This window comes from Alexandromys fortis, unplaced genomic scaffold (genome assembly GCF_014885135.2).
Source record: "Alexandromys fortis isolate MF-2015 unplaced genomic scaffold, M_Fortis_MF-2015_v1.1 scaffold_157, whole genome shotgun sequence".
Lineage (NCBI taxonomy): Eukaryota > Metazoa > Chordata > Mammalia > Rodentia > Cricetidae > Alexandromys > Alexandromys fortis.
In genome coordinates, this window is record NW_026068041.1 from 1,400,379 (window position 1) to 1,411,479 (window position 11,101).

At 52.5% G+C, this 11,101-nt stretch overlaps 1 protein-coding gene across 2 annotated transcripts in view; it reads right to left on the minus strand.

The window, feature by feature from the left end:
- The window catches only part of Micall1 (MICAL like 1), a 29,855-nt gene extending 20,638 nt beyond the window's left edge, over positions 1–9,217 (minus strand). Inside the window, exons 1-4 of one of the 2 annotated variants that reach the window (XM_050165551.1) lie at positions 8,557–8,685; positions 4,938–5,009; positions 3,523–3,571; positions 3,097–3,238 (exon numbers count right to left, since the gene is read on the minus strand). In XM_050165551.1, coding sequence (XP_050021508.1) covers positions 3,097–3,181 — 85 coding nt within the window. In that variant the 5' untranslated portion in view covers positions 3,182–3,238; positions 3,523–3,571; positions 4,938–5,009; positions 8,557–8,685. Of the gene's footprint in view, positions 1–3,096; positions 3,239–3,522; positions 3,572–4,937; positions 5,010–8,556 lie in introns of both variants that reach the window. The other variant, XM_050165550.1, reaches the window with a different exon arrangement.
- Positions 9,218–11,101: the final 1,884 nt, after the last annotated feature.

Consider the following 11,101-nt stretch of genomic DNA (forward strand, 5'->3'; position numbering starts at 1 on the left):
TGAGCATTATTACACACATCTGTAACTGGCTTAGAAGGTGAGGAAGAAGCATACTGAATTTCAGGCTAGCCTGGGCTACATAAAAAAAAATCTGAAAGGGGTAGGAGGAAGCCGAAGAACAGAGTAGAGAGGTGCAGTCTGGAAAGAGAACTGTGATCAGGGTCACAGGGTCCATTCATGGAACCTGACTATTATGCAAGCTACACTCAATCAGCAATCCAGATACATATGTTCTTCTGTTACAGGGGCTTCCATCCAACAAGACCATCAGCACTGGAAACACCCTTACGGTGATGCTCATCCTTTATAACTCAGCACACGGTACACTAGAGATGTTAGTTGTTTCCCAGGCTGTGAGAGTCACAGTCATGAGATCGTACCGCACAAGCTGGGGACACGTGAGTCCTACATCAGAGAGGACAAACATGCTCTGCACACATCCCCTTCACTCCTCACAGCAACCTTGTGAGGTGGGCTCTATGCACAACCCAATCCCAAAGAGGAGACCGAGGTGGAGGTTAAGCAATGCAAAGGGAAAAGTCTGAGGCCATGTTCTTATCTCTACTGAAGCTAGGCTCCTTCCCACAGTGACTCTGGGGTCTTCCAATGCAGCTGTCCCTGGCGTGTGCAGATACCGAAGTTCCAGCATGCTCCAAACGGCTACATACATCTTCTAGACACTTTGCTTACTTAATTTCAAATTTTAAAGTTTTCTTTTATGTTTTGATTATGTGTATATGTGTGTGTCTATGTGTTGTTGTTTGTTTTGTTTTGGTTTAGTTTTTTGAGACAGGGTTTTGCTGTAACTTTTGAGCCTTTCCTGGAACTAGCTCTGGTAGACCAGGCTGGCCTTGAACTCAGAAGTCCTTCTGAGATTAAAGGCGTGTACCACCACCTCCCGGCCTCTGTGTTATTTTGCACACATGAGTGCAATGCCCATGAAGGCCAGATCCTCTGAAGCTAGAGTTACAAGCAGTTGTGAGCTGCTGGGCATAAGTGCTGAGAAGAGAACTGTCTTTTATTTTTTGTTTGTTTGTTTGGTTTTTCAAAACAGGGTTTCACTGTGTAACAGACCTGGTTGTCCTGGAACTCACTCTGTAGACCAGGCTGGCCTCAAACTCTCAGAGATCCACCTGCCGCTGCCTCCCAAGTGCTGGGATTAAAGGCATGCATCACTACTGCCCAGCTCTGAATTAAGTCTTTATTAGTAGTCAAACCATCTCTTCAGCCCCTAATTTATTATTTTTAAACTAAGATTTTGATATTTATTTACTTTTCGGGTACAGAAATTGAAAGCATCATGGTTCACAAGCAGAAGTCAGAAGGCAAATTTCAGGAGTCAGTTCTTTCCTTCCATGATGTGAGTTCTACGGCTGGAACTCAGTCATCAGCCTTGGCAGCAAGTGCTGGCTCAAAAAACAGATTTTTTTTTATTTTTAAAGACAAGATATTATGTCTCCCAGGCTGTGTAGCTGACAAGGACTTTGACCTTCTGGTCTTCTGCCTCCATCTCCCAAATGCTGGGATTCCGGGGTGTTGGCCATTACCACTAATTTACATGGTGCTGGTAAATGAACCCAAGCAGGGTTTTATGCACAGTGTCCACACACTCTGACAACTAAGCTACATTCTTAGCTCTAGAACAGTATTTTTTGGGTTTTTGTTCTCTTTTATTTTTTTAAGACAAGGTCTCACAATGTAGCCCTGGTTGGCCTAGCAGACTGGGCTGGTCTTAGATTCACAGAAATCACCTGCCTCTGCCTCCTATGAGCTGGTATACAAGGCGTGCACAACGACATTCAGTCTTTTATAAAAATATTTTTTATGGCCATGCAGTCGTGGTGCACGCCTTTAATCCCAGCACTCGGGAGGCAGGGGCAGGTGGATCTCTACAAATTCGAGGCCAGCCTGGTCTACTCCAAAGTTTTTTATTATCATTTAATTATGTTTGCATGTATGTTCATGCCTGATGCTTGCAGAGGTCAGAACATTCGATCTCCTGGAACTAGAATTATAGACTGTTGTGAGCCTCCATGTTCATGTGGGTGCTGGATCCCCTCAAAGAAGACTATGTTCTTAACCACTGAGCCAGCTCTCCAGCTCCACCCCGTCCCGCCCCATTTAAAGAGACAGACTGGAATCTGCCTACACAGAGCAGACACAGAAAACATGACCCACATGGGACTGGCTATTCAGGACCTAGTGGCAGCAACTGCCCAGTGTAGGACTCAGAACCCTTGACTCCTCAGCCCCATTGTTCAGCTTCTGTGCTGTGTTCTTGATCTCCTTGCTTCCCCTCTTTAGACTCACTTCCCCTATGCAGAAAGGAGCTGTCTGCCCCCAGCTGCCCTGGGACACTCATGAACCTGACTAGAACAGAGAGGATGCCTGTCCCTCCAGCATATGCCCTTCTCCAGTGTCTCTACACTCAAGTCGAGGAGGCAGGCTCTGCAAAGATGCTATGCAATAGCCCAGAACAGAGCGCATGGCAGGAAGAAAAAGCGCTGGGAAGTGTCGGGACAGGAAGTGTCAGACAGGAAGTGCAGTGGGTGAGGGGAGGTGAACGCACAGATGAGCTCACCTGTGTTTACTGCCTGTCTCTCTCACACTCACACACACACACACACACACACACACACACGGCAAAGCAGACAGGGTCTGATTGTGATTGTGCGGCCCTGGCTGGCCTCAGACTTGAGGTAATCCTGCCTCAGCCTCCCAAGTATGGAGATTACAGGTGTGAGCACATCACCCAAGCCAGTGCTGTTTTAATGCAAAAAAAATAAGAACTAGCAAATCTACAGTCAGTGAATGAATGGCAGGCTGTTTGTTTCCTGGATCTATCTATCTATCTTTCTTTCTATCTTTCTTTCTTTCCTTTTTTGTTTTTTTGAGACAGGGTTTCTCTGTGCAGCCCTGGCTGTCCTGGAACTCGCTCTGTAGACCAGGCTGGCCTCAAACTCCGAGTTCCACCTGCCTCTGCCTCCCATTAGAGGCGTGTGCCGCCACCACCTGGCCATCCCAGCTATTTCTGTACTGCTCAGAAAAGAAGTCAACAGCCCAGGGCAGCCTCCCTGAAGAGCTGTCCCCTCTTACCTTGGCCAGAACTAGTGAAGTGGTTGTAGTACTGGGACACATAGGTCATGATGCTGAGACAGTCAGGGACACTCATGGAGACCATGTCATTGGGGTCCAGGAGAGCAGGGATTCCCAGCTCTTTTTCAGCCACTTCAAAGGCCTAGGATGGAGACAGGAGCGGCCACAGTGAGGAGAGGACAGCGAGATGGCAGAGTCAGGGAACACTTCTCAGACAGGGACCAGCTCATTGTAAGGGGACTGGGTGACTATAATCCCATCCCCACATGGTGGCCTGAAGGAGCAGCTCCCATGGGAGCTGTGAGAAGGGAGAACCAGACCTCCCCTAGGTCCTGAACCAGTCCCCTTTCCAAATGTAGTGGCCCTCTACGACCCCTGCCCTCTCCTACCACAGCCCTCTGTGCTCCCATCTGTCTGAGGACTCACCAAACGGTTATTCTCGAAGACATTTTCCTTGGAGAGAGACTGGAAGTCGCTGCAAGAGACAGAAGGACTGATCAAGAGAGGTGACAGGCGGAATTAGGAGGGAGGGAGGAGGTGATCTTATTCTGGTAGGACCAGCCTCAGCTCTCCAAGAGCTGGGAGAGCACCTAGAGGTTTCTGAGGAGGAAACTGAGGCTGCAAGCCCTGATGGAACTGTCGCTGTCAACTAGAAGCAGAGAGTGAGCCTATGGCCCCTAAAGGTACCCAAGCCAGGCTTGAGAAATCACTGAGAAGGGGTGGACTCAAGCCAAGCTCCAAGTCATGGCTGGATTCTTTTTTTTTTTTTTTTTTTTTTTTGGTTTCTCGAGACAGGGTTTCTCTGTGGCTTTGGAGCCTTTCCTGGAACTAGACCAGCTGGTCTCGAACTCACAGAGATCTGCCTGCCTCTGCCTCCCGAGTGCTGGGATTAAAGGCCATGGCTGGATTCTTGATTCATGGCCAGTTCTTCCTCAGGAGACATTCTCCTCAGTCAGTGGCAAAAAAGACAAACCAAGCATGCAGACTTGCAATGTGGGCATTCCCATGCAGAGGAGCCTGCACTTCCCTGCAGCTTGCCTGACAGGTGCTCACCCCATTTTACAGAAGAGGGTGGTGAGATTCAAGAGGGGAAGCTAACCAGCCCTGGGAATCTATACTTTTGGAACTTCCATCAAATGTCACAAACACACAAGCCATACCAAGCATGGAATCCAAAACCCCATCCAACACCAGGAGGAATGTTTTTCTGTTTTGTTTGTTTTGTTAAATTTGTATTTTTTTTAATGTGTATGTACACATACATATTTTCTTGTTTATTTAATATGTATTAAATAAACAAGATATATACATATATCTGTTTTCCAGCATGTATGTCTGTGTCCCATGTGCCTACCTGATGCCCAAGGTCAGAAGAGGGCATCAGATTCCCTGGGACTAGAGGTACAGTTGCTGTCACAGTGAGTGCTGGGAGTTGAACCCCGTTCCTCTGGAAGAACAGCCAGAGCTCTTAACCACTGAGTAAACTTTAGCCCCTACATTTGTTTCTCAATGGGGCCCAAAATAGAACAAGCTAGCAGCAGAGCAGAAATGAGCATACTGCAGAGCCGCTAGAACTAACAGCTGGTCTGTCCCATCAGCCACTCCTGGGGACAGCTTCCCTCCAGGGGACTTCCTACTTCCCTAAGAAAGGGCTTCTTGGCTTCTGAGTGGGGCAGGTGAGTGGTGGCAGGACCTCCCCTCAGGGCACTGGTGTGGGAAACACAGGTGCTGGCTGGCTTTATCCATCTGTGGAAACCAGTGGGCTGGACCATGAGTGGGCGGGGCACTGTGGGCCTGCTCTTTCAGGTAGGCTGTGTGACTGTGGGCGTCGGGAACCCTACCTGCCTCCACTGCTGGAAGACTCAGGAGAGCCTCAGGCCTTGCTCCTGGGCCGGAGTGAGGGCCAGCAGCATCTGAGAGAGACAGAAGGAGGCCTCCTAGATACTGCAAAGTGTACAAGCTTTGCCACTGCCTAGCTACTTCGTCTCTCTGTACCTCAGTTTCCTCGTCTGTAATACTAAACACCGTAGTGTCCAACACAGGGGACTCCAAATCCAGTGACAGAAGGGCAACTTGTCTAGACCGTTTGGTTTCCTCAGCAGTGTTCCCAGAAGGAGGGGTCATAGTTTGTCCCCACTGCCTCCCCAGGACCCTACACAGTTCCTGGTGTCCAGGAAGTGTTCTTGTTGAAATAATACGTGATGAAACCTATAGAACTGGGGTAACTGGGACTGGGGAGGTGGCTCCCTTGTGACACGCTTGTCACACAAGCATGAGGACCTGAGTTCAGTTCACAGCGCCAATGCTCACGTCCCCAGCACTGGGGAGAAAGAGACAGGCGGTCTGGTGGCCAGTCAGAGCCTAGGCTAATTAGCCAGCCCCTCCCAGGTCTCAATGAGAGCCTGTCTCAAAAAAACAGGACCATCATCTTAATTTGACCTCCAGCCTACACACACACACACACACCATATACACACACCATATACACACACAATACTAGTGTTTCCTCAGCATTTCCCACTTCATCTCTACCCCTAAACACCATCTGGGTTTGGGCTGCACAGATCTTTCTGAGAATTTTCAAAGGCCGAGAAAGTTCCATCTGACGCGAGGAAATGAAAGCACAGAAATGAATGCCACATGGGCCCTGGTCTCGAGGGAATTTAGAAAAGGCTGGAGGAGGCAGAAGGGCATTGTCCAGTTCCTCACCCAAACAGCAGGAACCCCCACACATGCGCACACAGAGAGAGAGCCTGGGACCAGCCCTGGGCTGGCAAGGCCTGCAGCCCTGGAGCTAGGACCCTTACTCCACATCTGCTCCTGTACGGATCCGCCCCGAAGTGCTGAGGCTGCAGCTCAGTGGCTGAGTGCTTCCTTGGCAGGCACACGGGACTGGAGTCAATCCCTAGCAAATAAATAAATGGAGGACAGATAAACCTCCACCCTTCTCTGCACTTTATGGAGAACCTGGCAGGGGCTGGAGAGTTGGCTCAGTGGTTAAGAGGTCCTCTCTGTTCTTCCAGAGGACCTGAGTTCAAGTCCCAGCAACCACATGGTGGCTCACAACCATCTGTAATGAGATCTGGCGCCCTCTTCTGGGCTGCAACCAAACATGGAGGCAGAATGTTGTATACATAATGAATAAATAAATAAATAAACAAATAAACAAACAAAACAAAGAACCTGGCTTCAGTTTCTCTCCCATGCAATTAGCCTGGTCCAGGCCCAGCCTCCCTAGCAAATGACCAACTGGATTGAGTCTAGACCTCTGCTTGGGAGGGAAGCCCTTCACACCTGCTTTCTGAACAACTGAGTGACCTCCCTTGCGCCTTGAAAGTCCTCAGGCGGGGCCTTGGGGCTTTGTCTTGACCTTGGCCTTTCCCCAGGATGTCCCCTGGAGGCCTCCAGTTAGGGACCCCTAGTTAGTCACCTCAAGCTCTACATGTGTGACAGTATGTAGACTTTTTTGGTGCTGTTTTCGTTTTTGATTTTCAAGACAGGGTTTCTCTGTGTAGCCTTGACTGTTCTTGAACTCAGTGATCTACCTGCCTCTGCCTCCCGAGTGCTGGGATTAAAGGTATGGGCCACCATGACTGGCTCAGTATGTAGGCTTCTGCCTTGCTGGCTGTGGTCTCTGCCAACTCCACTGTGTGGGAGCAGTGACTACACATACTTGTTGACTAGATGAAGGGGTTAAGCAGTCATTCCCACCCCCTACCGCCTAATAGCACCTCTTCTAGTGGTTAGTGTTAACTGCCTGCTTATTACCTCCTTTAAAATCCTGACCACAGGGCTGTGAGGTAGGTCTTGTTATCAACCCCACCTTCCAGATGTCCAGAGAACCAATGATTTTCCCCAGGGCTTAAACATTAGCACCAGGCAGCCAGCACTTAGTGCTGGGGGTTCAGCACCTAGCATCCTGCCACTAAATCCTCTCTTGAGGCTCATCCTCCGCCTCCTGCTTCAGGGCTAGTCCCCAACAAAAACAGAAGACCCTGAGCGGCAGCTCCAAAGCAGGGGCCAAGCCAGCTTCTTCTCCACCACTGCAAGCCCAAGCCCCACTCTCCTTTTCGGTTAGCACTGGGTCCCGTGCTATAAAACCTAGCTCCCTTCCCAAACCCTGTCTTCCAGGGCCCCTGGGACACTATTCAACTGCACACACAGTAAATCAAGTTAGAGCTGGGCAATCCTTTCCTGGGCCCTCCCACAGCCTGTCCTATGGAAACAGGTCTGGGAGAGAGCAGCAGAGACTGCCGGTTGTGAGAGCTGGAGAAGCCCTCCCAGGGGAGCTGTAAGCAAGGCAGAGCCAGGCCTCTTCCAGATTTGCTACTAAAGCCTGAAGTGAAAGGAAGGCAGACACCAGATGAACTGTCACTTTCAGTTTTACGATTAAATAAATCAATGAACCAACGAAAAGATCCAGGGCTTAGAAAAGAAGCTGAGGTAGAAGCCCATGTCAATCGTTCTGCAGGCCTGAATACATTTTTCCAGGAGACCCTTTGGAAGTGGCTCGGGTAGGAGGGACCCACTTTCCAGCAGGAAGCTACAGATCGGGCTGTCAACTGTCCTAAAGTTGTACCCCCCACCCCCCATCCCCGCCGCCCCGCTCCTTCTCTGCCCCATCGCTGTGCCCCACTGTGAACAGCGGGACTATAGGGCATACACCCTGTCAGATTCCTACTTGAGTGGTGTTGGGAAGTAGTGTGCCCCAAGTCACCTGACAGTATTAATCCAGGACCTCTGTGCCAGAAATGAGGTTAATGCCCAATAGCGCATCAGCCCAAAATGCCTAATGGAGAGGTGACTCCCCCCGCCCCCGTTCTTTGCACTTTAAATGTAAATGGCAAAAAGAGCTGAAGAGAAGTGAAACTAATGACCTAGATTCCCGTGGGAGTCCGACAAAATATGGGACTTGGAGAGTCGGATGACAGCTTATATATAGAAGGGAACCGGGTTTAGGCTTCTGGAGAAGGGAAGAACCGGGTGAATAGAGCCGGGCAGCGGTCTCAGGTGGGACGAGATTTGGGGCAGCCTTCTTTCTGACACCCTTTCCGGTGGTTGTCCTTCCCGATGTAAATTCCTACTGGAAAAAGTCAGCCTCCCAGAGCACCTGAATGTCCGCGCACACGAGCTCAAACTCGGAGGCAGCCTATCTGGGGGAGTGGCACAGCCTGATCCCCTACAGTCAAGTGTGGGGGTACTAGGCACAGGCGCCGCCCAAGGGAGGCTCAACGTGTGCGCTGGAGCCTCGAGTAGGAGCGTCCCTGAGGAGGGGTCAGCCTGACACCAGGGGCCCAAGGCGGGGGAGGGGTGCACGGGTCTGGGGTCTCGGCGCCCCTGCTCTGCACACAGAGCCGACGGGTGTGGACTCCCGGATCTCTCGGGATGGCGCGCGCCACCGCGTCACTAAGGGGGGCGGCGGTCCCCAGCCCCGCGCGCTCGCGCGCCCCGGGCACTCACAGCAGGTCGGGTCGGTGCCGGTGCAGGATGGCGCAGAAAGCCAGGCCGTCCCGGAAGGAGCTGCTCAGGTCGCGGATGTCCACGCCGCGGTAGCCCTCGCACTGGCGGCGGCACCAGGCCAGGAGAGCGCCCCGCGGCCCCGCCATGGTGGGCCGGGCTCGGCCGGCCCCGACTAGGGTTGGGACTCGGGCTTCGGCTCGTGCGGCTCCGACTCTGGATCAGGTAGCACGAGGCTGGTGCTCGGGCTCCTGCGAGGCCGGTTTCCGGCAGAGACTGCGGCGCGGCTGGGAGCTCGGGGCGCCACCGGCGGCCGGGGCGGGGCCTCGGTGTCCTCGCTCGGCTCTGGCGCGGCTAGGGCTGCGGGCTCGAATCCCGACCCCGCCCGGCCAGCCTGCCCCGACCTGCCCGCGCAGCCTCCACCCCGCGTGGCCCGGCCTGGCCGGCCGCCGCTTACTCACCGCGGCCCGCTCTCCTCATTGTGGGCCGGCCGCGGGCGCCCACCGCCTCCGTCCCCGCCCCTGCCCGCCCGCCAGCTCGCCCGCGCCGCGGGGGAGCGCGAGGAGGAGGAGGCCCCACCCTGCGGCCCCGCCCACGCCGTCGAGCCCCTTCCCCGGAAGGGCCGACGCCCCATAACCTCTTTTCTCCAGACCGGTCACCCCTTCCCAAAAGGAACCCCTCCTGGCAGCCGGGACAACCCATCGCTGGCTAGCCCCTCCCCATAGCCACCCGCAGGCTCCCCAGACCCTCCTACCCCAGAGGCGGGACACTCTCGCTTGCCACTTGCCTGCCTCAAGCTCACCCCTCAAAACCTGCGGATCCTCCTCCCTGACTTCTGTGAACCACACCCACACCCGATCTAAAAAAAATCAAGGCACTTTCCACGCAGATCCCAAGCCTCCATATGGTCACCAGCTTCCTACCACCCCTCCCCACTCTATAACACCCCCGGTCGCCCTCCCTCCACCCCCCATGGCCTGCCTAGGGGACGCAAACTACTACCAATCCAGAGAGCTATGTAGTGACAGGCTGGAGACCCCACAACCAAGCTGGTCCTTCTTGGGAGTCCCCATCTAGCTGTGTAAACTAGATCTCACTCGCTCGCACACACCCTTCTGGGCCCGCGTCCCTTCAACTTCAAGAATGGCAGGGGGCTGCGCTTTTGCTGGAAGGACCTAGAAACAGACCTCGTTCGGAGAGGCCTCTGGGGGAGGGGTCTATTGGCGGGGTCTTAAACCAGCAGACCAGACGACGAGGCAGGGGAGGTTCCAAAGCCAGGTGTTGAATCAGCTGCAGAGATGGTGACATCACTCTGACCTAGTAGGATTGGGTCTGCTGCTCCCCCTGAGGGAATGAACGGGGCCTGAGTCATCTGGAACAGGGTTTTGGAGTTCTATCAACTCAGTCTCAAATCCTGGCTCCCTCCTTCCCCAATCCCATGATCTAGTATCACCTAGTATCTTAAACATGGAGCTAGAACCTCTGGTTTATGGCTATAATCCCAGCACCTGAGAGGTGGAAGCAGGAGTTAAGATGTCAGTCTGGCCTACAAGAGACCTGGTTCAGAAGTAAAGCTAGGAAGAATGGCTCACATGTTTGTACAATGGGCGAATGCAGAGGCAGGAAGAACCACCCAAGTTTGAGGATAACCTTGGTTACACAGGAGCAGGCCAGCCTGAGCTACAACATAAAAATAAATAGGAGCCTGGAATGATAGCACACCTTTAATCCCAGCATGCAAGTGGATCTCTGGGAGTTGGAAGCCAGCCTGGACTAGTGAGTTCCAGGACAACCAAGACTACACAGAGAAACCCTGTCTCCAAATAAATAAATAGGGCCAGTAAGGATTGTTCATCAGAAGCCAGGCAGGGGTGGCACATGCATTAATCCCAGCACTCCGGAGGCAGAGGCAGGCAGCTCTCTTGAGTTCAAGACCAGCCTGGTCTACAAAGTGAGTCCCAGAAATGGTTGTACCCGTTTCCAAAAGGAGAGCCGGTCAGTGACTTACTGCCGTTGGTCTGACCTCGGTCCCTTACATTGCCTTAATAATAGCTTAGACAGTTCAGCCCTTGGCCCCCAACAGCCATCTGTGGGCTTCAGAAATCCAGTGCCTGAGTCAGCTTGCCGCATCATGGAGGGCCTGCACAGTGACCAGAGCTGTGTAACTGCAGGCCAGACACCTCACCCCAGTGAGCCCCAATTTCCCTCCCTGTAAGGTGCGGATAATAATCTTTGCCCTGCCTGCATCCCGGCTTTGTGGGTAACCAAGTGAGATAATGACAGTAAAATGCTGTGTCGACAGTCAACCAGGGTGCAGGAAGAGGATGAGTCCTTGTTTACGGGGAGGTTCAGGAGCCACAGACACATGGGCAGGTCTGGTGTCTTGGTCAAAGTGAAGACATGATTTCAGGATTAGGACTTTAGAGCATTGTTTTTTTCTTTTTTTTTTTTCTTTCTTTTTTCTTTTTCTTTTTTTTTTTTTCGAGACAGGGTTTCTCTGTAGCTTTGGAGCCTGTCCTAGAACTAGCTCTTGTAGACCAGGTTGGCC